The 24,343-nt window shown below is 50.3% G+C and overlaps 7 protein-coding genes and 1 non-coding gene across 8 annotated transcripts; 3 read left to right on the top strand and 5 right to left on the bottom strand.

Moving 5' to 3' along the window:
- Positions 1–975: 975 nt before the first annotated feature.
- On the bottom strand, positions 976–2,374 carry RhiXN_01626 (uncharacterized protein; the record flags this gene model as incomplete). The annotated part of the gene is made up of 4 exons (XM_043321445.1): positions 976–1,631; positions 1,682–1,834; positions 1,882–2,062; positions 2,114–2,374. 4 exons carry the CDS (start codon positions 2,372–2,374, stop codon positions 976–978), a joined length of 1,251 nt encoding a protein of 416 aa, XP_043187268.1.
- A 265-nt stretch (positions 2,375–2,639) lies between these two features.
- Positions 2,640–4,419, bottom strand: RhiXN_01625 (uncharacterized protein; the record flags this gene model as incomplete). The annotated part of the gene is made up of 3 exons (XM_043321444.1): positions 2,640–3,395; positions 3,437–4,100; positions 4,154–4,419. The coding sequence occupies 3 exons, from the start codon at positions 4,417–4,419 to the stop codon at positions 2,640–2,642; spliced, it is 1,686 nt and encodes a 561-aa protein (XP_043187267.1).
- Positions 4,420–5,810: 1,391 nt separating this feature from the next.
- On the top strand, positions 5,811–6,537 carry RhiXN_01624 (uncharacterized protein; the record flags this gene model as incomplete). Its single annotated transcript, XM_043321443.1, has 2 exons — positions 5,811–6,222; positions 6,275–6,537. The coding sequence occupies 2 exons, from the start codon at positions 5,811–5,813 to the stop codon at positions 6,535–6,537; spliced, it is 675 nt and encodes a 224-aa protein (XP_043187266.1).
- Positions 6,538–6,825: 288 nt separating this feature from the next.
- RhiXN_12462 lies at positions 6,826–6,934 on the bottom strand. Its single transcript has one exon. It is a non-coding gene; the product is annotated as a tRNA-His (tRNA).
- A 96-nt stretch (positions 6,935–7,030) lies between these two features.
- Positions 7,031–9,440, top strand: RhiXN_01623 (XPG i-region domain-containing protein; the record flags this gene model as incomplete). Its single annotated transcript, XM_043321442.1, has 7 exons — positions 7,031–7,071; positions 7,122–7,184; positions 7,236–7,398; positions 7,453–8,211; positions 8,268–8,849; positions 8,911–9,186; positions 9,237–9,440. The coding sequence occupies 7 exons, from the start codon at positions 7,031–7,033 to the stop codon at positions 9,438–9,440; spliced, it is 2,088 nt and encodes a 695-aa protein (XP_043187265.1).
- A 407-nt stretch (positions 9,441–9,847) lies between these two features.
- Positions 9,848–11,316, bottom strand: RhiXN_01622 (uncharacterized protein; the record flags this gene model as incomplete). The annotated part of the gene is made up of 7 exons (XM_043321441.1): positions 9,848–9,884; positions 9,941–9,959; positions 10,031–10,292; positions 10,368–10,559; positions 10,901–11,032; positions 11,093–11,213; positions 11,291–11,316. The coding sequence occupies 7 exons, from the start codon at positions 11,314–11,316 to the stop codon at positions 9,848–9,850; spliced, it is 789 nt and encodes a 262-aa protein (XP_043187264.1).
- A 1,008-nt stretch (positions 11,317–12,324) lies between these two features.
- On the bottom strand, positions 12,325–12,551 carry RhiXN_01621 (uncharacterized protein; the record flags this gene model as incomplete). Its single annotated transcript, XM_043321440.1, has 2 exons — positions 12,325–12,426; positions 12,495–12,551. 2 exons carry the CDS (start codon positions 12,549–12,551, stop codon positions 12,325–12,327), a joined length of 159 nt encoding a protein of 52 aa, XP_043187263.1.
- Positions 12,552–16,147: 3,596 nt separating this feature from the next.
- Positions 16,148–24,164, top strand: RhiXN_01620 (Late Secretory pathway protein AVL9; the record flags this gene model as incomplete). Its single annotated transcript, XM_043321439.1, has 20 exons — positions 16,148–16,365; positions 16,398–16,682; positions 16,736–17,048; positions 17,116–17,286; positions 17,340–17,802; positions 17,996–18,870; positions 20,173–20,495; positions 20,553–21,289; positions 21,346–21,461; positions 21,518–21,882; positions 21,951–22,042; positions 22,094–22,103; positions 22,153–22,222; positions 22,288–22,356; positions 22,941–23,089; positions 23,144–23,177; positions 23,238–23,331; positions 23,390–23,510; positions 23,574–24,019; positions 24,097–24,164. The coding sequence occupies 20 exons, from the start codon at positions 16,148–16,150 to the stop codon at positions 24,162–24,164; spliced, it is 5,019 nt and encodes a 1,672-aa protein (XP_043187262.1).
- Positions 24,165–24,343: the final 179 nt, after the last annotated feature.

The following is a 24,343-nucleotide window of genomic DNA, read 5'->3' as shown; positions in this document are numbered from 1 at the left end:
TGCTCTTACCCTTGTGATTGATCTTATGTATTGATCTTATAGCTATTGCTAGCCGAGTTCTGTAAACTCCGTATATTCAGGATTTTGAACTCAAAAATGATCAAAGTTGACCGGCTACAAGCGTGAAGTCACCCGGATAACCTTGGGGTATCTGATCCGGATCTGCTGATGCACCGAGGGGTCATACGTGGTTAAAAATTCTTCGTTTCGCATAGCAATAATTTGTTGTAGCATGTAATCGGCACTTGGCTATAAACATACGCCCCGCTAATACTTGCCGCTGTTCCACAAGACCTTGACGACCTTTAAAATCGATCAGCCATTGATCCTTTGCCAACGTGTGTATCCTGGCTAGCAAGTGTCAGCCGGGGGGGGGTGTTACTAATAATATTACGAAACTTGAGCATTGACTCACCTATGTTTCTCACCCATACCAGTATTCTATATTATTACCTATTGTTCTTCCTGTGGCAGCATTGGTCAGACCTGATAGTTACCCAGTTTAAATTGGTGGTTGAAAGCTAAAATGCAATATTTTGCTCACCTTTGGTTCGTTGTTCCCGTCGCTGCGCGCGGATAAACCATTTACAGCTGTGTAGCCAGCTAAGTATATGCGTTCCTCTACGTAAAATGATCATAAATCAAGAGCTCCTGGGGCTAATGTGTAATATTCTGTTGGAAATGTTAAAATATTAGTTAACATAATTGAAGAGCTAGCATCACAGTAGCTTCGGTAAGTTGGTTTTTGTGATTAAAACTCAAGTACCAAAATTTGGTTAAAGTGGAGTTCTAATTTAGGTCCGATCGAGATCCAACGATGCAGAAAGACGATTAAGATCGGAAACACTTTACGGGCACGGCCAAAGTGCCGATCTCCTGAGTATGTTGGGTCATTGCAGTTCGGGGATTGCAGTAGCGCTACGATCATAATCGAGGCGGTGGAGAGATGCATTGCATGAAAAATAAGCACAGGTATTATCGTCCAAGAAACCTATCCCAAAGTGATCCTCCTTGGTTCGAGGCCGGAAGATGGTCATCAGTTCCAGCTTCGGATGCCGCTTTCGAGCGCTTTGCAGCCTCTTCGTCAATTCGTCGTTTCTCTGCAATCAAGCGGACTTGAGAGGCAGCAGCACGCCGCATTTGCTCGAGCTGACGTTCCCGTTTCGCACTAACCCGAGCGCTGGACTGCACGGAAGAACCCGTAGCAGGGGTGTCATCTGCTACCGCCCCTTTGATAGGTGAGTCACCCTCAGCAATTTCACCAGCGCCAACATCCGAATCAGGTAGAGGATCTCTGCTTGTTGAACGAGCGTCCCTTCGTGAATGTACTCGGAATAGTTGGTACTCCGTTGGTTGCGGGGGTTGCTCGAGTTGCCCGGATATGCTATCTCCCTCCAGCACCGGTTCTTTCTTATGGTTTGTTTGCGGCAAAACGAGGGTGTTCTGAGGGACGTTGAAATTCTCCTGTAGCAGTTCCTCAATAGACTGCGCTTTGAGGTGAGCTTGAGGTTGCGACGACGACGAGGCGGATTCAAGAGTCTCATATGCGCCTTTCCAACCCGCAAGCTCCCGCTCAATGCGGACCCTTTCATGAACATTTATCGTCTTGTGCGAAAAGAATGGCTGAGGATCTAAAGAAATATATTACTCGGAATATTGGGCATAATTTTCATACACATACATTCATCCAAGCCAGAAACCGCAATACGGATGGCGTAGCGACTTTTGAGCGTTGAAGGTTTGTTTGAGCTGCTTGAGGTCGCATCCTCCTCGGGAAGGTTTTCAACAGCATCTCCAGTTTCCGTTGCCTCGGGCACATGCGTAGGGAAGAATTCTGTGAACATATGAGGCCCTGTGGACAGAACATAAAGTAGCACATACCAGAAGAATTTGGTGAGACAAGGTACCCAACATCGTTCATCCCGATTTCATGGTTTGGCTTATCCTCCAATTCCAGAACAGGTATATCGAGGTGAGTATATGGTTTGGCCAATTGTCTGATCGCTTTAGGTTCGCGGAATCTAAAGAAGAAAGTAGGATGGTATTCGTTTGTGCCTGATTCCTGCAATGGTATAATGATACTGTGAAACAAAATGGATGACCCAGCACTTACCCGAGGGAACAAAAATGATTCAATGGCCCCGTATTTCGTCTCAATATTTCGGATTATATGTAACCCATGCGCCATGTTGCGAACCCCTGTATGTGTTTGAACATGAAGTAGAGGGTTGGAGTGTTTCTTCGGTCGGCCTTCATGAGCAAGATCTTCGTTCGGTAATATACTGGATGAGACACCCCGACCACATGCATTCAAAGCTGTTCCTCTCCTAAGATGCGCCCGAGCAGCCCATATGTTACGGGTGTGTAGAGACATGCTGGGAAGAGTTCATCTCAGCCCGATTCACAGTTTGAGGACTTATCATGCTTACTGTTATTGAGATCGCTGTGAAAGAGAAATTAACACTCTGATTATATCAGCTACATAAAGATTTTCAAATTACTACAGTGTTTCCCAATCCAGATTGGACTGATATGACAAGCAAAATTTATCCGAAGAGGTCCGTACGAAAAGCAAAATGTCCGTTTGCAGAAAAATAATATAGATACTATGCCCTGCCATCAATTGGACACAAGAAGCCTTAACGGGGCGTGTTACCATAGGCAGGGGGGCCCTGTATATCCGGTATATCAAAGTGCCCAGCGTCTTGGTGAACTATGACAGGAGATGATGAAGGCAATGGCTCAGAAGAAGTAACTGGGCCACGGTACGCCGAGGGAGGGTAGACATGTTGGTCGGGGCCTCGGGACCTTGCCTCCAACGCCTTAGTCCCGGCGAGTGGTTGAGATCGTGGGGCAGTGCCGGTCGACTGGGAAGCATGATCCCCAAAAGGGTCACTGGGGTCATAAAGTAGCGCCGTTGTGGACGAGGCACGAAAATGTGTGGATTCGCGAGGAGATGAGGTTGCAACACTATCAATATCTGCTGAACCTCCGCGCATATGGTGTGCCAGCAATGGATCGTTTTCGCTAACCATACTCCGCGAGTATGAATGAGTGTGTTGCGTGCTCGTCCCGGGGAGCCCTTCATGAAATATGCTACCGCTCGGATTCGGGTTAGCACGAGCGCCAACCATTCCGTACGCATAAGGGGCAGGGGCAGGTTCAGCAAGATCAAAATCGTCGGCATCCAGCATCTGTCGTGGGGCTTGAAGACGAGGTGCATCTCTCACTGCCGCAGCTTTTCGTCTACGTCTGCTGATATAAAACAAGACAAGTAGTATGCCTAGCAAAGCCAGTGTACCCCCAACAACGCCTCCAACTATTTTTGAACTTCGGGCCGAGAGACCTGAGGTTCCTTCTGGTAGGCTTGCAAGAGTCGGAACAACTGTAGTAAACTGAAAATCTATGAGATTAATGATACAAATAGGCAAAACACAACGTAACTTGCCGTTGTGAGTCGGCCATCAACAGTAGCTGTTGTGGTTACGGTAACGCTCGTCAATGTCGACGATGACGCGGAGTTGATGGTGGTAGACTCTTGGACTGGCGTAGTCGAAATTGTGGTCGTGGGCGTTGTGGGCGCCGGTGTCTGTGTCGGCGTTGGTGACGGCGTTGGTGTCTGTGTCGGCGTCGGTGTTGGTGTTGGTGTCTGTGTTTGTGTTTGTGTAGTGGTTGTTGCTGGCGCCGAAGCTGTTGTAGGGATAGTATTACTGTCTGAACCAGAAGTAGTTATAACTGGAGTGGATGTTCGGGATGTGCCCGTATCAGTAGGTGGCGAAGAAATTGATTCATGCGATGAAGTTTGCGTATCTGATACTGCCGAAGAGGGGCCTGAGGTTGTGGATACAGTGGACACAGTAGAAAGAGATACGTCGAGCGTAGAAGATGTGGTAGGCAATGTGGGAATAGAAGTGGTTGACGGCAAGGCACTGGTAATCTCACTTTGTGTGGTGGTAACAGAAGCCAGTGGCGTTGTGCTCTGACTTGTGGGTGATGTAGATGTGAGTTGGGTAGTGGTTATTTGCGTTTCGGATGTTTCAATCCTTGATGTAGTTGGCTGGGTGGGGGAAGTGGTTGGAGGGGTTGATGCTGATGTTTGCCTGGAGGAAGATTCGAATTAGGACTACTTGGTAGATAGCATGGATAGGCCTACTGGGTTGTTGTAGGCTCATTTGTTGTTGTCGGTGTCGTTGGTGTCGTTGGTGTCGTCTGGGGTGATGTCGGTGTTACCTCGTCGGTGGATGAAGGGACCGGTGTCGTTCGAGAGGGTGTGTCAGACGCACGAGGCGTGGTGGTCTCTTCGACGGTTTGCGATTGAGTGGTGGGTGGTGGCGCCGGTGTAGTACCCCCGGTCGTATCCGTTGCAGTCTCCTGCCTAAGAGCAATTGATCTCTGCTGTAAAGAAATGTACACGTACATGTAACAAGCACGCAGTCAGTGACAACATTGTACTGTCAGCGCCTGCAACCGGAACCGGGACGTGGAAATATCAATATTGACATACCATTACGACTCGTAAGTTGAATAAATTCTCCAGTTATCAAGATCTAATGGGCAAATTCAGATGTTTTCGTCTTTGAATCGAGTCGCTTTGGCCAACACACGACGTAAAACTCGTGGCACAATCACCGATCACTCAGCGGATATAAGTTGTGTTATATTAAGGAGAAGATAGCCTGTGATGAACCTGAGATTTATCGGCTATAAGTTTAGATACTGGCAAACCAAGTACGTACACAGAAAAGGCTATTACAACCAGCTACGCAAAGATGACTTTCGTTGGTTTGTGGCGTATTGGGCTACTATTACATCACTCGATGGAAATACGCCACGTGATGGGACTTGGAAGGGACTTTGCGCATACAACACAGGGAAACCATGGCCAAGTTGAGGGAACGTGCAGCAGAAAGAATGCTGAGCATGATGTTCGAGGTCTTAGTTCCATACTTTAAGAGTTTTAGTGCGCGCAGGCCCACAACATTGCATCACCTCGTTCCGCCTGATCGCGTGGTCGATTCATATAACAATCTCACACTTAAGCGAACAGTGGGGGTCAAGTACAATTTTGGATAGGAGAGCGGAAAGGCACACTATTCGCCTATCTGAACTTACGAGGCAACCTCGGATGGAAGTCCATTGTTTCAAATTTACTTGGCCACTCACACCCAGTCACCGTAGAGACGAAGCGAAAATGCCAAGGATGAATAGATTCAGTCAGATAAATGTTACATAGATCAAGTTATCATCTGTATCAAGCTACTTACAATACATATGAAGTTCCTTTGCGGAGCGGCCACTGCTGCCACCAAATCCTTCATTGGCCCTGAAGTGATCGAAGGTCAACAATCGATACAATAAATATAGCTTACTCCATGTAATATCTCTGAGCTCTTATTGATGAGCTAAAACCAACTTGTCCGAACAAGAAGAAATTCAGCGTTCGAATATCAATTAGGTGTAGTATAGACGCTTGCGCTGTGGCTCCGCCGCAGTTTTTAGTCCCAGCACAGATAACACGTGACCTCATCGTGTATAGTTGACAGCCACCCCTTTCCCGTGTACTCGGAACCGAATAATGCTTTTTGTTCTCTTCCACGACTCTTTCCAGCCTCTCGCCGTACTATATCAAGGGATCCAACTGGTATATGCGTGGCCTGTCTGAATAGCCATCGCCCTTTCTGAATAGCCATCGCCAATCCCTCAATCTAGTTCGTAAACAGCATGCGTCCTGAAAGTGAACCAAGAACGGTGAGAACCGGCCCTTTTTAAGGACAGGCTACCGGTACTGATCTGACGTACCTCTGACCTGTATGCCCCCCTCCAACCGTATGAAGACCCAGGACCCGGAAGCGATGAAAGACTACAGACGTATGCTGTATCGGCTAGATTTGGCTACCTCATTTAGCTCGTTTGAAGAGCTCTTTCATCATTTTATGAAGGAAACCCTCTTCGACGGGTTTATCGAAATTCGTGTCTATAGCGTGGCCTCCAGTCCAAACTCTCCTACCAGGGCCTTCCCTACACCCAGCACTCGGCTCTCTTTTATTCGTGATTCCTTGACTGGCGACATTATTGCGGATAGGCTCTTCAAACCTGCGCCACGTCTGCTTGAGAAAGACCTTGATAACCTTTATAGGCAACAGTATCGGGTGGCTAAAAGATATCCGGAAAGGCCTCTACTATTGAATGTCTTCCGTCCTATTGTCGAGCCATTGCTCAATGGTAAGTTTGTTTCTTTGGCTGGTTCCTTTCGGTACTAAGACATATTATGAAGGCAATAAATCGACCTTGATATTCGAGTACCGAGCCTTCCTGGAACCAGCAAATCCCTCCTCGCTTGATGAGTTTGAGATTGTCACTCGTCAAGTACCACACAAGTTGATGGTAGGATACATTGGTCGATCCGAACAGGGCCCATTGGCTGTGTATCAACTAGACGAGAACATAGCACGCACCGCTTTTCTGGACATGAACCCAATGTCATTTCAGCCCAGTCACCCGGATGGCGACTTGGGCCGTGAATGCGTAATTGCTTAAGAGCATTTGATGTCGTGGTAGGTGGACAAAACAGGCCGTCACGTGGTACTAATTTCTTATAACAGCCCGCATTTCTTGGTTTATCTTACGGTACTCATCCATTTATCCAATCTTGCATGTTATTTATCTCACATCTTGTAACGATGGCATGAACTTTTCGTCATCCAACCCATCCATGTTCTTGGTAAACCGGTTTCGTTCGGTGTATGTTCTGAGCTTATAGAGAGTTTATTCTTGAATCCTAGTTGATTTATGCTTTAAAGGCGTGGGCTGAAGTCCCAAAAAGGTTGCCCCCACCGTGAATCGAACACAGGCTGCTTCGGTCACATAAGAAATCACGTAGCGTATACGTGATTTACTCCACAACGAAGCGTCATAACCACTAGACCATAGGAGCTTGGTGTATGCGCTCAAATCAACATCAGGGCCCTTGAAGCTTTCCGGCGCTTGATTAGCTAGTCATTTGTTCGGCGCTTGCTCCCCACCTTCACTCATGGGTGTGCTTGGTATCGTTCCGTTTCTCTTGAGAAAATGGTAAGCTCAGTGTAAAGCCACAAGACACGCAATAAATCCCATAATTCAAGTCCGGCAGCAATTGAAAATATCCCGAATCGATTTCAGGCACTTGAAGGCAAGACCATCGCTATGTACGTGATGCAGATCAATGTCGTCGGAGATTGATTTATACGCAATTACAGAGATGGAACATTGATTACGCAGCGCTTGTTCTATACGCCTGATTCCCGGCCACATCGACACGTTTTGGGATGGTATCAACTCATCCAGGAGTTACGCCAGAACAAAATCAGTGTTATATGTGTTTTTGATGGGGAGGGCCGAATACCTGCAAAACAAAACGAGGTAAAGCTTGGTTATCTCCTAGCATTCACCAACTCGCCTTACTGATGGAATTAGGTCGAACGTCGGAAACTACTTAGAACGCAAGCTCAAGCCCGCGGTGTATGGGAAAAATCTCGTCATGAAAGACTGTTGTCCCTAACTCAGGCCCTCCGTGGATTGGAAGATATGTCTATTGAAAATCGGGAAGAGGTGTTGAAGACTTTACAAGTCGACCCGCAGTTGCAACAGGAACACCAGTCAAGTATGTCCACTTCCGATTTAGCTGGGGTTATTCAGGGCCAGGTGAATGAAGTGGATCGTCTTGGACAATTATCAAATATACATGCGAACTTATTGGCGAGTGGATCATCATCGCTCGATGGAACCAAGTCCAGCCACATATTCAAGGAAGATCCCGTTGGCGTCGAAACTGGACTTCCGGGCGGTCTATTCTCGAACAAGGACAGTCCTTCTGAGAGCGACCAAGATACCGAAAACACTTTGGGTTCTCCATCACATGTCAACGGCAATGATGCGGATGTAACAGCACCAGAAGAAACTATTGTTCGAGATACCCTCGAAGCGGCTCTTTCGACCAAATCGCGCCTCCCTGAGCATATCGATGTGATTCGTGACGATAACAAACCAAAGCCAGAGGCCGAGGAGTACGACAAGCCACAATTGGGCCTCCCAGAGACGGCCGAACATCTCAGCCGCCAACCTGAAGTTCGAGCTCGTGCTTCTTTGGAACTAGATGAGGCTGGATCTTCCATGACGAATACCGAAAATTTCGATGTCATGGCGGAACACATCCCCATCATTCAATCGACGGAAGTGGGTACTTCAGATTAACCTCACCTACCTCTTTGATTGCGCAAAATCCCCCATAGGTCAAGCAAAGGATAGATTCCCTACAAAATGAGAGTGACAAGGCCCTTGCTAAAACAATATTTAACCTTTTTGATCACTACAACCGCACCACTGCTTCAGGATCCGATGGCTCAATATCTGCTCTAGGTGCGGAAGCCGATGTTCAAGATATGCCAACTATTCCGATATCCAGAACACAGTTGAAATATACGCAGGAAGAGGGCAAGATATGGAAACAGCTTGTTACGTCACCTGGAAGCACGGCTTTAGATCTGGCTCGCGTTGTAGAAATGGTCGAGCAATTCGCATCGGTGGAGCTGAACAATGATGAGCTGATCAGCGATAAAACTATGCTTGAAGAGGAAGTAGAGTTACCTATCAGCGAACGTTCGGCTAAACTGGAAGAACGATCCGGTATCATGGCCGCCTCACTTACGCGCCGTGCGAATCCTCCAACTTCCTTGACTTATGCGGAATCACGCTTGATACTGGAAGCAATGGGCGTCCCATGCATCCAAAGCTACCTCCCATATGAGGGCGAAGCATTAGCATGCAGCCTTGTCCTCCATGGGTTTGCTGACTTTGTTGGGAGCGAAGACACGGTGAATTTTTATATTCTTCGATTTGTTCGCGTGCTGATCGCTGCTATTGGGCTGTCCATAGGACGTGCTGATGTACAACGCCCCTTTATTACGGAACCTGACGAACCGAAACGCACCTCTACAAATTATACCACCCTCAGTAGAAACAAGATTGGGCTTATCGCGGTCCGCGTTTGTGGACGCAGCGATTTTGATGGGCACGGACTTCGTTAGGCGGGTTGGGGGTATTGGCCCAACCACCGCGTGGCGCCTCATGCACAAATATGGATCTATCGAGGATATGCTCGAGCAAGAGCCCAAGTTCCGCCCGTCGGATGTTGCCGAATATCTCGAGCAGGTAAGGGGGGTACGCTTGCATACATCCGGTATCAGCTAAAGCACGTCCAGGTCAAGATTGCGCGTCAGATCTTCAGCGCTATACCCCCTGCCCCGGCAGTAGAAGACGTGCTGCCAGGTCACTGGGATGAACAGGCAATATATGATGTTATGTCGAGATTCGAGTTACAAAGATATCTTGAAGATGGACAGATCATTCCCGGGGCATTAGTAGCTAATCACTACGAGAATGACTCAGAGCTAAAGTCTGCGTAATAGTTGCAGTAATACGCTGTATTCGTTTCTACCACTCTATAGATTTTAATCTTAACATTCTAGTTGAATATGAATAATGTGTTATATGTGCTTATTCCAGGAATTAGACTATGCATAAATTTACTATGACATACGGGTGCTTGCATGACGACGGATTATACGTCAGAGCGTGCTCCGTATGACACAAAAGTTATATAGTGGCGATCAATTGGATAAAAACAACCGCCAACCCACGGGCCTTTGTATTAGTCATATAGTTATCTAACTACAATGGATGGTACGTCTGCGTAACATAAAAAGGGAAAAAGCAGGTTTGGACATATCGACTGATCGAGAGATTTCCCATATTAGACGGCTCCTTTTTTTTAAAAAAAAAAAAAGGAAAAATATCTGGTTTATCACCCGCGCTACCACGTTGATGTGAAACCCGATTCAAGATAGTCACTACGAGGTGGTGGTAGAATCAGCTACAGACCACAAATAAAATCAATCTAACGTACCTAAGGCCCAAGTCCTTAGCTTTGGCATGAATTTCGTCAGAATCGTCACCATATACATGGACATTAACGGATTCTCGTTTATATCCATACCCATAAGAGGTACCATCTCCGTGCCTTCTGTCGGCAAATGTGCTTGGTTCGTTGAAGTATCAACTTCTTGCCGTACTTGATCGGATTGAGACCCGGACTTGGCCCAAGTAGTCAATGTGTTTGTATGTGTATCTTCATGTATAGCCAAGTCTATGATTCTATTTTGTGAATTAGCAGCTGATGAGCGCCCCCGATCCAGACTGGCACCGTCCGGGTGTTGCTGTCTTCGCGAACCCAAGGGAGTATGGTCTGATAGACCATCCTGTTGTTATGGCAGACGAGGTCATGTCAATTGAACCTTCGCCAGGACCACTTCTTCAGGGCGTATTAAACTCACAAGATTAGTTATGTTCTGTGCGTCTTGGGATACAACACCATTCTTGTTGAGAGCTCGAGGCCTCTTCGCCTTGGTAGTTGCTGAGTTACGCTCGGTAGGTTCCAGGTTAGTTGACATAGATGAACGCGAACGCACAGGGGGTGAATCCTCAGGCGCTTGGCGTTTCTTGCCACGCGAGTACTGAAACTCCCCCTACAAACACACCATTTCAGCAAACGCACTTGTCAAAGACACCAGAGGAGATGCGAGCAGTTGGGAAAGGGATATAACGTAGTGTCAAATGCGACAGATGCGGGATATACTACTCCGATTACACCTACCGCATACTGTTGGAGCTAGATGTCTACAGGCGATAGAAACGCAGAATGGAAGAGGTGTAACTTGTATAAGAGAAGCAAGACTGGGAGCGAAAATCGCGCATACACCGCGAGCGACTGCGATGAATAGAAAATACCTCATAACCCGGAGATCGGACAAGTCGGACAAAAGATGGGAGTATCCGACAGGTGATGTATAAGCAGCTGAAAACGTACCTTCCTATCGCCATTGCCCTGCCGGGTCTGAACGTATTTATCAATGATTGGGTCAAAGTAATCTTGCTTCTTGCGGTAGCGGTTGCGCCACGATTGCCAAGTGTGACCTGCAGCCCACGGGTAAACATCCGTCTAATACCCCTGTCAGCAAACATATGATCGACGGCTGATGGGTGACATAAGATTCCATACCCTTTCGCAGAGATCCTTGTACAAGTTGTTCCCAGTCCGGCCACCTTCCGACTTGTCAGGAATCCTCTTGGCAATAAATCGTGCCAGGTTGTTATCGTCCTCTGTCGTAAAATCGTTACGGCTACCGCACGAGACAGAAACGCGAGGAGGTTGTAATGGTAAATCCACTGTTTACTCCAATCAGAACACATCACTCACTCTGCGCCAGGCTTCCTCCCCGACATGGGAGCTTTTTCTATTGGGTCATGGAAATAGCGACCTTTGGATAAACACCTGGCAACCCAAGTCACGGGTTCAACATATGTACGGAGCGAATGCTCATCTGTTAAATAGCGGTGCATAAGTTTAAACAGTCAAACTCCTAGCAGCAACACAATTTAAAGTGCTATATGTTCGCAGTTGAGCCATGATCGAGCGATTAGAAGCTTCCTTCCGGATATACGTGCAATGGTCAAAGAAAGGGGGAGAAGAGAACGCGCCACACACATTGCTTTCTTAGCCGAAGAAATCCAACGTGATCCTCATCCGCTACGACCACCCGCGCATCTGTTATTGTTGATTCTGGATCTCCACCTGCTTTCTGGTTGAGAAACAATTCATTTAGTCAGTATCACATGTTTTTCATTTCGGTTTCGTCCGAAATGCAATGATAGGGCGGAGGGGCAACACGGTACCTCCACGAAGATGCCAGGCACAAACTAAAGGAGAATAGGATTGGAATAAGCAAAATAGACGCACCGCTATCTTCAAAGCAAGTCTACGCCGCTCGTCTCGACCAATAGTAGAATGAAGATGGACCGTAACGGGCTCCAACCCACCCCAACCATCATCCTCGCCGCGACCCATCATCCACGGAGTCGTTCGCTTTTTCTCGACCAGCGTTGGGACCTGTCGGCGTGATCCCTGAGTAAAGGCAAGTGGAGCCCAGGGGGAGGTGCCAGATTCCTCATGTCATTAGGGTGCCCAGACTGAAATTCAACAGGGGGGATAATCTCGCGCGCCGCAATACTCGCCCGAACGAATGAATAGGGCACGACTATTCCACGTTCATTCTCCGGGAGAGAGGAAACATACTCCACATATTGAGGAACTTGAGGAGAATCTGGGCTGATCAGGGCATAGAATGGGCGATGCAAGTCGATGAGTCTTTTGTGAATTTTCCCCCCATGAGTCTGATGGGAAAGAAGGGTCAAGCAAAAGCACATGGATAGGCTATAGAGCACTTGCCTTGATCAGTGTGTCAACTCGGCTTTGAGTTTAGACGGCAGGGCGCTATGAAGATGGAATACTAGAGGTTCCTTGGAGGTTGCATCACAGAATAGTTTGGAAGTGCTCTGTAAACGTCATCATTGGCTCAGTACAACTATCACCGTAACTTGGCACCGCGTCTGAGGGTGCTTACCGTTGATTCAACCGCACGCGATGTTCCACTACCACTGGATGTGGCTCGCCCCTCCATGCTAGATCAAAACCGAGTCCACGGTGCGACTGCGCTTTACCTTATTATACAAGTATTGCTTTGGTCCAAATGCTTGACCATACAACAAGCGCGAGACGGGGGCGAGAACAAGGTCGAAATTCAAAGGTGATGGCATGTGGCTGTGCAAGTGGTTTACAAGGCATGGCGCTTAGATTAGATTCATCCAGATTTTCACATTTATCCAGACCGACGTCTCGAGTGCGGGTGGAGCAGATCGAAGCGCGTCAAATCATTCGGGCTGTCGGTTCCTCACGTTCCAGGGTGTTTGTTATACACTTGCTTCGTTCGATCGACTATAATCATCGTGGCCACCATATCTACATCATCAAATGATTCCAGGCTACGCAGGTCATGGCTGGGCCGCTGGAAGACGGTGGATAGACGATTATAGTATGGGGGTTAGTGACATCATGGTCGATCACAGCTACGGGGGAGTTCCAAGCCGATATACGCGAACATCAACACACCCGATCCCCTCAAATCACTGGGCCACATGCGTCTGATGCAATGGCCTCACGTCATTCTATACTATGGTCGCGGCCTGTCTAGAACACCGCTCTCCATAGCAAGTGCCCGAAGTCCGGTTATATACATGACGTCGTGGGTTCGGGTGACACTCTCAATGCTGAGTTGGTCAACCCCCCAAAATTTAGCATTCTTCCCGGCTGAAAATGGTATAGATTATCGGAATCTGCATATATAGTGAGGTTAATCTAGATCTTGAGATGAGATCGAGTGGGCGCAAAGTGCTGCGTGAACCTGACTGCCTAGAACATGCGCGGAGACCGAGGCAAGCCTATTGACGAGGAGCTCATCGGCCGGAGTCTTTTAAAGTATTGGGGATACTGCGTGATAGGCCTATAGAATGGCGCGAGAAGAACGGAGCCTTGGAAACAAAGCCCCATGTGCGTTGGGTGCTATTCAAAAAACTTATTTACCCTGCCGAGAGGAAATCTGCCAATCATTCCGGTTGGGGGGTGGCACCCCACACGCTACTGTACGCTAGGATGTAAGCAAGCGATGTCGTAGATTGATGTGTGCGTGCGATGCGCTAACTCTTTGAAATACAATCCGGTAAAGCGCAGGAACAAGGGAGGAACGTCCATATAAATTATTTCAAGGGTTTTGCGCGAAGCTCTGACCTTATCATTGTCTTGCTTGTTAGAATATACCCAGATAAGTAGGTGTCCTCATACACGTGACCCTGAATCTGTGCAAGTGATCTGCGTACCATTTTTAGATAAAAACACCGAGATAGTGCCCCTTGCCCGTATCTACTGTCGCCGCGAAGCTTCTGTTGGTCGTGGATGAACCTTATGCGGTGAGCCGATTGCCATGTCTGCACGATCCGAGATTTACGCGAGGCGCTTGATGCGGGCATCGGGCCGAAACGGGTGCCTCTGCCCTTTTATGCGGCCGTTGCTGAACGACCCGGACCCGAGCTCAACAGGCGGCCCCACTCGAATTTCAGTGATTTATTTGTAAAGTTAAAAATACAATTTCCGACGACGCGACCTTTGAATGAAAAACGCTCAAACACAACTGGACGGTGGTAACACAAGCGTGGGTGTAACGATCGAGATAAGACAGAACTGCTGGCAGCAGTTTCAGTATTATGTATTTGGTTCTGGAAATCCTAAAGGGAGTGTGCGAGAAAAATGTGTGTGAAATAGTAGTTTATAGGCGATGACGTGACAAGTTGTAACACGACCGACGCAACGATCGCGAGTCATCGCAGAACATCAAAAATTGCGCGGGAGATCGAGTCGTTGCTGTTCTGCTCCTCCACACCCCAGGCCAGTGTGTCCCAGTGGCTATTAGCGGCATAAATTACTTTTTACCTTGAATACTCTGCCGTGGCTTGTCGAACCAGCTGGCCGTTGTTATCTCAGTACGGTCCGTAGTGCGAATCGAGAACTATATCCGGAGGCCGTGCTCGAATCAGGCTTAGACTGACTGGTCCGGCAATTTGGTTCCACTGTTGTGTTCTTATCCCGACCAGCGCGTTCCACAGGTGCGATTCGTCCAGCACAACTCGTTCATCCAAGGCTCGCAGAACCCAATTTTGGCTTCTTGCAATTTCTCCGGTCCTTGCCTCGCACAGGTCACGCCCAGGCTGCCACTGGCCTACATTTTACCTGGCTCTCGTCCCCGCATTCTGCTCCTAGTCGCCAAGCTTCGAGCCCCTCTATATACGCCTATAATATTGTCGCCGTCCCCCACACTCTCGATCTAATTCGCTCTCCATCTCTGTGAGTAAATTATCTGGTTGGCCGAGATCATTTTCCAACTTTACCGACGTGTCACCGCTACAGCCGCCGCCACATACGGTTCTTTGATCGCCATACATCTCATCGACTCGAACCACACTACATTTACAATCATAGACCATCCATCAGCAAGTATAGATTCATGTAAGTGCCACTTTTGAATTGCCTCGCTCTTTCATTTCGGGGATGGGCGTCCACCAGTGTGATCTGTGCTGGATATTTATTAGTTGCCATGATGGGTGATAACACGCAGGAGGCGGCCATTGCCGCTAGCTCGGAGAACCGTAGCCCTGAACTAGCAAGTGGAGGAGCTTTGTCCAGGGAGCGCAACATCAGCCCAGGCAATTGCTCGAAAGGGCCGATATAGGGGCTTCTCCTCCTGCAGCGTGTCGCGTGATTGACTATGGGCGTGGTGGACTGCGGTCGGGTGTAGAGCCACTCCCTGAAGTAACAAGCCATATTACAGGCTGGTTCGGCTCTGTTGTCCTATCACGGCCGTCTTCGGACATTAGTAAAGTGTCATGTGGGAGATCAAGTAGGTTGGATTTGGGTGATGGGATCTAAGTGTTGAAGCTTGTGGCGAGGCTGGGGGGATGGCGTATTGTATACCACGAAGCGCGGAGAGGGGTGAAATGGCTCTCCTGGGTCCAGGTTGGGAAGTTGGGGACCCCACGTCTCCTGAATCCGAGAAAGAGTTTTTTGGGTGAAGCTTCGTGGGGTGTGTACACCGAGGCACGTTGGGCACATATGATGGAGCCCTGTTGATCTGTCACCGCGAACGGCCGATCCCTGAGATTCTTGCACTTAAGAGAGGTATTCATGGTTGCAGAAATCGAACAGGTGACGGACCCACGCAGATGAATTCCTCTTGATATCTGGACTGGACTTTGGTTTTATTCCCCCGTCTGGTTTGTGAATGCACACTGACAACTACAACTCTGTTTGGTATCTTCCCTATTCGCAATAACACCCCGCACCCCACCTTTTGGACTGCTTGTCTTCGCGATCCCTCGTCCCTTGCCGGATCTCACTTGAACTAACGGTGCGATCAACTTGGTCATAAACCACCAACTGGGGTCACCTGCGTCTGCGATATTCCTCTACCTCCCTGGGATTACTTGTGTGTGCTCCACTTGGGGGTGCCGCCGGCGTCTTATCGTTCATTGCCGCTGACTGACGTGCCTTTCCCCGCAAACACCGCCACTGCCACCTCACGACGACCTCATATTGGCCGTGGTGCGCGTGTGTCTCGAACTGGACTCTCTACTCCAATCCCCGACGTCTTCCCCTCCGGCCTCGCCATTCATGGCTTACTTCCGGGATCATCGACTTGTAATGTCACGGACCGACACACCCACACCCACACAGACCCCTAGACGAACGCCTACACCTACCCAACGAAGCCTAAGTTCTATACGAGGTGCCCCATCGAGCGCATCATCCTCTTCATCACCATCTGTATTCGAGCCTTCATCGCCACCAGGTTCCAGTTCATCTATATCATCGCCCCCACCTTTACCAGAGTTTGAGCGTCCGATACTACCACCTCTACAAGCGCATCTCGAAGCTACTCGCAACAGGCCCGATTCAGATCTACGGTTACCGCGACTTCACGGATATCCTTCCTCGGATCCCGGCCCGCACGTTGCATCCGTGCCCGTTACCAACGCCGAATCCCAGCGGTCCCGGCGAGCGCCTTCTACCCTCCCCCTCCCGCACCTTCTGACTGGCCGCCTCCGCCATCGTCACGCACAGTCCTAGACCCTTCTGTCCCTGAGGAGCCGAGCTATCCGGAGACTGCTCCGACACATCCGATTGCCGGTCCGAGCTTTCTTCCGGCGTATCCGCCTTTCCGATTTTCTCCGCAGGCGCTTGCCAACCCCCCAAATTCAGACTCCACCCCCACCCCCTCCCCCGCCTTCGTTCTCGCTCCGCCTCTCGCTCGCGCTACCCACCCCCCATCACTAGACGCTCACCGACGTTTCCGTACCCTAAGCTTTCCCAGTCCCCTACACCACTCTTTATGGCCGAGACTGAGGCCCAACAGGAGCCCGTTGCCGCGGGGCTTGAAGCCCATGAAAATCAGGCAACTCACTCGCCTCCCGACGAGGCCATCAATGCCGCCCTTACTCTCGACAAGAGCAAGATTCCCCGTCCTTACAAATGCCCTGTTTGCAGTAGAGCATTTTACCGCCTGGAACACCAGGTGAGATTTTATTTTTCTTTCTTCGGCTCGTTGGAATGCGTTGCTGACTGATACTGACCGACACCAGACGCGACACATCCGCACCCACACGGGCGAAAAGCCGCACATGTGTACGCATCCCGGCTGCGAGAAGCGCTTTTCCCGCTCCGACGAGCTCACTCGCCATGCCCGCATCCACACCAACCCCCAGAAACGTGGGAAACAAAAGGCCAAGAGTAACCCCAACTCGGACAACGAGGTGAGTACCAGTGTGCTATCCTATTCATTGTTCTCACTGCCGGAATGTCCTAGATGGAACAGCACGATTTTGTTCCCTCTTCGCGCCGTGGCTCGCCCACGTTTCAGCAACGCACACCACCTAGTCCAGGCTATGCCCACCCCGCATCGTCATCTTCGCACATGGTCATGCCCCATGCAGGCTTCCTCCCCCAGGGCGTGCCCGGTGTTCCAGGCCATCCTCAGTTTGGTCAGTCGACAGATTTGTCAGCCCTCTCTGCCATCGCTGCCGATGAACTCTACGAATTAGAGCGCACCGAAGCCCTTCGTCGCCACGAGTTTGAGATTCGTCACCGTGAGATGCTCCTCAACCGCGGCCGAAGCAAAAGTGCTGGGACGAGTCCGGTCCAGACTCCTTACATGAGCGCCATTGGCGGAAATGGCATGAGTGTGCCACATATCGGCCAGGCACTTGGAGCCCCAGCGATCGGCGTCGGCGCTCAACCAGGGTACTTTTCGATGCCAGGCACCACACTTGGTATGGCTCCCCCATCAACAATGCCCCGATGGGTTACGGGTTTTCAAACGAGCGCGGTGGATCTATTGGCCTGAACATGCGCACCGTGCCCGGGTATGGGTTTGAGGTCGGATGTACAGTGCGCCACCGACATGCACCCACGAGGAGTGCGCACGTTCGTACCGGGAACAATCTTATCGCCAGAATTCGATAGTCCCTCTTACGCAAATGCACTCGCGCAATGCCATGTCCCATGACGATTTGGGCAAGCTCCGCCGCGGCCCAAGTTCAATGTCGATGATGGAACATCGTAATTCGCTTCTGGAACAACGTGCTGCTGCCTTGGACCGTAACGGCCAGACTGGTCCCGGAAGAATAATGCCCGGCTCGATGGTGATCGAACACCGCCAGGGTCCATTCTTAGACTCGCGCTCCCCTCCCACAGGCTCGCCCGAGTCATTTGACGAGCACGGAGCTGAGAGTGTGCCAAGTCGTGCGCCTAGCCCTGGGCATGTTCAAGACCGTCGGGCCTCGCATCGCGCCCATCCTTATGCACACGGGCAACACCATCACGGTTACAACGCCAATTCGAGCAATGCGACCATCAAATCAGAAATGTATTCGCCCGGCTATTCCACCAAGGCTTCGGACAATAAGCAATCGCGCAACCGTGTCGAAGACATCCTCAACCCGAGCTCCGGTTCACGCACGAATCTGAACGTCAACACGAGCGCAGATCGTACCCTCCCGCCTCTTCCAACCCCGGCTTCCTCCTCAGTCGGCTCGATGTCCGGGATGGGATTTTCCGCTTCGACCAGCAACCCCAGCAGCGCTTCCTTTACGGCCTACCGAAGTCCCGCGTTTGGGTACATCACCGCCCCGACAAGCGAAGCCAACTCGCCAATGGGTTCCCGTCCCGCGTCGCCAACGCACTCGTATCACCCGCATTCGTACCACGGCCACTCTCCTCACTCTCACCTTGCGCACTCGGTCAGGGCTGCGTTTGAAATGACACCCATCAAGCCTGCCGGAAATGAAGGATGGTATGGAGGAGCAGGAGTAAATGGTGCGGGGACCGGTACCTCGGCGGTGAGCCAGCCTGAGAGTCGGAGTCTGTCGCCTTTGCCGACACTTCCGCCGTTGCAGAATCGAAGCACCCAGCAAGTTGTGCTACCTAGCCTTGCGCGGTTTTCCGTCGACGGGACCCCTGAGGGGAAGTCGACATGCGCACCGCATAAACGTTGACGTACCCCCGCGGTTGCCGGCCCTTTTTTCTAAAATTAGGTGTGGGATTCGTTCATTATAGATGTGTGTTGTTTTTCGGTTGGGTAAAAGTTGGGAGAAGAAGCCGTTGGGGAAATAAAGACTGAACAATATTTTTTTAGTCCATAGATGCGTTTACTTGTCATGCAATTGTCTCTCTTTCAGCACCGCTGGTTTTGTGACTATTTATCCATTGTCCACTCGTCTGTCAGTCATGATGTTTTTCATTTTATCACTGCTCCGTCTCCTTCATCTGGCCTTTATGATCTGTTTATAGTTGCGCATCGATGGTGTCTCGTTTGACTGGGGGGATGAGATTTGTGACCTAGTTTTTTTAATGTAGCTGTCAATCTGATGATTACAATATCATTGTCAATATGGGCATTCATGTGAATTTTTCGGTGTTATCGCCCAACTCGGGTAGCGTTGATGGTGAAGGCCGGACACAGGGAGCGAAGGTATGCGTGGGGCGGGGGGGACGGATAGATAAGTCGATTCCGGAGATAATCGTATACGTAAAAGGTGGGTTGCGGGAGAAGCATGCAGGGGTGAGTGAGATAAACCGCATAAAGTGTGATGCCCATGGCCAAGGGGGAAGGGATCGTTGAAATGGATGCTGGGAGAAATGCGGGGGATCGGACTCGATGCTTCACCCCGCATTGAGATGATCGGAAGACTTCTAAATGGCGGACCCCAGGGTGAGAGGAATTCTCAGAGGGGGGGAGTCGGAGATGTAAAATAAATTAATAATAATAATGCCCAAAGGAAATATTGCCCCGTGCTATGGAGCCAGGACCGGAGTTGGGGTTGGGTTTGATGGGCGGCTTGGAATGACCCTTGTCTGCTGTATGCGGGGTAAAGCAGAGAACCTTCTCTCGGACGGACAATGAAGGCTTCGTAAATGCCCAGAAACGGAACGTAAGGACCAAACGTGTGTGCAGAGGTAGATCGCCAATTACGCGCTGAGGCTGGGGGCATAAGTAATTCGGCAGCTTAAGCGCCGGGAACGGGAGGTGTAATTACAAGCGCCGAGCGTTTGCTGAACGTGTTCTCTTGATTCTGCGGTTGGATATACCCGATTAGACTTGGTTTTGAGTTTTTCTTAGTTTATCATATCATGGACCATAGTTCTCGCCCATCCTCGCCTTCGACATTACCGAATGCAGCGTCGAACACGAATGCGACGCGTCCGTTGAACGCGACTCCTCGGGCGGGGTTCAGACCGCTCAGGATGGCAACATCGACAACGACAGCGGGTTCGCGGCCGACGAGCACGATTGGTGGCGCATCGAGGCCAACGAGTGTAGTCGGTGCATCCAGACCCACGAGTATAATTGGCAGTCCATCTGGCCTGTCTCCCCGCAGCGAAAACAATCCGATTCCGAGAAGCAACTCGCCCGCACCTCGACTTGGCACAATCCAGAAGATTGGAAGGGGAAAGACTGTCGATAGTGCTGGTGCTAGTGCCAGTAGCCAAATTACACCCACCCCGCGCTCGCCTGCACCAGTCGGTTCACCCCGGAAGCGCGCACCAACTCGCTTTACAGTCTCAAAGCCGAGTCGGATAGCACACAGTCACCGAGGAGCACGAGCGTACCGCTTGTCGATGAGCCGCTTGGGATACAGCACACCGAGTCTCCCGTAGCGAGTCCGACGTCGAACACGGCTGCTTTTGCCTCTTTAAGCGCTGCACTTGGTCTAGATATCAACGGAGACAGCAATACACCGCCCTCGCCCTCGACGGCCGGTTTGCGTTTGGGTCTCAGTCGTTCTTCGTCTGGGTATTCAGATGTCGTTATCGACGACGATGACGACACTGGCAGTCGCGTTGGAGTCGCGATTGCAGATAGCGATGTTCCCAACAGTGCGCAAACCGCAACATTCCCTATTTCGCCTGTTCCCCCTCCTATCATCGGCGCGCCTCCCAGTCCTGGCAACGGCAAGACGAGAAAAGAGACGCGCCAACCGACTCGTCTCGATTCGATTAATCTCAACTCGGAGGGTGTGGGCTCACCCCCTACGCTAGTAGACACTCCCCAGCTCCAGCCCGTTGACCTCGGCTCTTCTGAATCCAAGGAAGAGTCGTCTCAAGCTCAATCCGCCGACTTGGACAAAAAGAACGAGACAGAACGTGTGCAGTCGCAACATTCAGATACATGGATCTCGAGACAGTCGACTCTTTCGACAATGACTACCCTCAGTCTTGGTGGAAAGAGCATCACCAGCAGTAGCGCCGAATCAACTGGTATGGTTAACATCTGTATCACTATTCGATCCAAATTAATTTGTGTTTATTTGTAGATTCTGCTCGTGCTCGAAAGGTCCGTCCCGACTCGCTCTTGCTTACTGTCAAACCGGGCGAACCCCCGTTGATCTACTGCGTTGCCGTTGTCGACTTTAACCACCTGGTCGGCCACGTATCGAATTTGCTTATCCGCCCATACCCGGCTCCGACTTGCCTCCTCCCCCCGAGCCCTCCGACCCAGATTCCCCAGCAGTCGAGCCCAACACGCTGCTCGCAGATCCGGCAATCCAACGCATATTACCGTTCTTGGCCCTGCCCGATGGTGCACATTTGAGCGCCGAGGACTATACGTACTTCCACGTTATCCAAGGAATGAAGGAAGACGGATCGATGGAAGGTGACATTCAAGGTGGAGATACCGTCTTTGGAATTTCGTGCAATCGGCAACTAGCTACCTCGGAGCTCCTGACACGTAGCGCGGATGTGACGCGCTCGACGGTCCAGAAAGCACTGGTTGTCCTCGCAAGGAAACCGCTTTTCGGTGCTATACGGGACCGGCTGGGTGTTGTAACCAGGGCGTTTTTCGGACAACGGTCAGCTTGCGGTTTACGTGTCTCAGGCACCGCACAAGTATTGATTACGTTTTATTTTGGGGATACAGGGATTTTAGCGAGACGGGCATCCTTGTCGATTTTTATCATTCGCTCGAAAAGTCGTTGAGGAGTCAATTAACGGAGAGCAGCCTTTACATGGGTACGTCGTGCAAGGTTTACCTTTTGCCATCTGATACTGACATCTAGATAGGTACCAGCCTGTGAGTGTTACGATCGTGTTACTGGATGAGGCTCATCAGATGCCGCCAGGAGGGAACTCTTGCACAAATTTAGGCATCGGACGTTGACGTTGCTTAAATTGTTAATGCTTCAAAAGCGGGTATGTATTCATCTTGATTCGCATGTTCCATCCGGGGCGGGGGTGTCTCAAATCAACCGTGCCAGATCATGTTTTACGGCACCCCGTGGAGCGTCTATGCACTTACCAGTACTCGCTGGTGTCCCTTGTTCCTGGTAAGTTTACCCCCACATCTTACCTCTCTTGCGTGCTCTTATCTGCCATTTCCCACTGACGTCAAATACCCTAAAAATTAGGGCTATTACTCGCCTTGGAAGATGCTGGTGCCCCCGCATTTGATCGTCGTGCAGGTCAGACTGAGAGGCCTAGCGAATTGAAAACGAGCGACCGGAAGAGTATGATGCGTTTTATGGGGTTGCCGCTTAACTTGTTTGGTGGGGTGAGTTTTTTTTTTTTCAGTCATCCGCGACCTTGAATGATTGCCTTTTTGTATTTCCTTGATGCTGTCCATCATTACTTGATGCTGACGAATACCAATCGTATGGCAGGGTGCGTTCTTTCAGCCTTATATGCCACTGCAACAAGTGGACATGCTCAAGAGTGAAGCGTGGCTATGTGGTAAGCACATGTATTCTTTCTATTGAACGGAGAATCGACGGAGACGGGCAGGGACGACCAATACCATTGTCACCCAACAAAAGAACTCGGTCCCGGATCTGCTCGTTAATGCAAGTGCTCGCCTATCTATATCCTTATCCCCTCCCTTGTTATACCAACCTGTGATCCGTGGGTTTTGCAGCTCGAGACCGGCACGTTTGAGTTTTCCAATCCTACCGCCGAACGTCAGGGCGCTCTGACCGCTGCTGATCGCAAGTTTATCGATGATCTTGTGAAAGACGTGAATGAAGGGTGGAATGACGCGGACCCAAGCCGTCCGCTCGGGATGCAGTACGTGCTGTGGAGTCCGCAGGGTGTGGTTGCTAACGAGGCCTTTATGGGAAGGTTCAAGGGAAGTGATGACTACTTGCGAGCCAAGGTGAATAACCTCGAATGATTTGCTCCCCCTTTCCTAGCCCACCGACTGATCAAGAGATAGTTTGAAGAATACATCTACACGGCTCTTTCGACCGTCAAGTACGCCGACTTTTTGAACAAGGGCAAGCAGAGTGAAGTGCTTGTCCCTGGGACTGGTAAGTTGCTGAACGAGCCCTCGTGCTTTGAATACGCGGTTTATCCGTGTTCGAGTAGCCTCCGAATCTTCTGTGCCATACTTTAATGAAGCGTGGGTCGCGGGATTCCGGACGACTCGAGCATACGATCAGTGGAATCGTATTACGGATCCCGTCCTCTTTGATATTATCGAGCCGAAGTGAGTCGGGTTGTCCAGTCCGGATGTTGCAAAGACTGACCAAAAGCTACTCGATCGGTTCAGGCATCCATGTGCGGGCCAAGTAACTCTCGCAAGCGATCTTGGGCTGCGAATTTCTGAAGGTCTGAACGATCTTAGGCTCGAGGAGAATCTTGGCCCTACACGAGACCGAATTTCTAACGTAATTTCTATGGGCTCTGCAGGATTTTTCAAGGCGGTTGAAGGTTTTAGAAGCGACGTTAGTTCCCGCATGGCCGCTCAACGTGCGGCCGCAGCTGCTGCCGAAGGAGCCGACTCTCATTCGACGTCTGATCCTGGTGCTGTCAAGGCTGCTCAGTCTGCGACGCCAATGTCACCACCGATCAAACCAGTCGATGCGATTGCGGCTCCTGCTTTGGCTTCAGAACCGGCGACGAACCGTCTTCGTCCCCGGCTCCGGCTTCGACTTCAGCTCCACTCCAACTCCAGCTACGGCTCCAGCTGCAGCTGCAGCTCCGCGTCGACTGGCGGTGGGTGGGGTTCGTTCTTTGCGAGCAAGGCAGCGAGCTTTAGGTCGTCCAGGTGAGTACTACATCTCAACCTTCAGGTGCTCCAGCTGGCACCGCGTCTGCACCTGGTACACCCGAGGTGAAACCTACAGATGTTACCAAGTAGACCAAACGGTCTTTTTGCTTTATGAACCTAACTCGCGCCTTTTCGCATATTCCGAGTCTCCTTGCACACTTCCACGACTTGTTCCTATGTATAGATCATCGAATATTCCCTCGTGCATACTCTCCCAGACTCTTGTAGCTACGGTACCATACATTCCCCACGTATTCCTAGGTTGGGGA

This window comes from Rhizoctonia solani, chromosome 16 (assembly GCF_016906535.1).
Source record: "Rhizoctonia solani chromosome 16, complete sequence".
Lineage (NCBI taxonomy): Eukaryota > Fungi > Basidiomycota > Agaricomycetes > Cantharellales > Ceratobasidiaceae > Rhizoctonia > Rhizoctonia solani.
The sequence above is the reverse complement of the archived record's forward strand: the minus strand, read 5'-3'. Positions and strand labels throughout refer to the sequence as shown.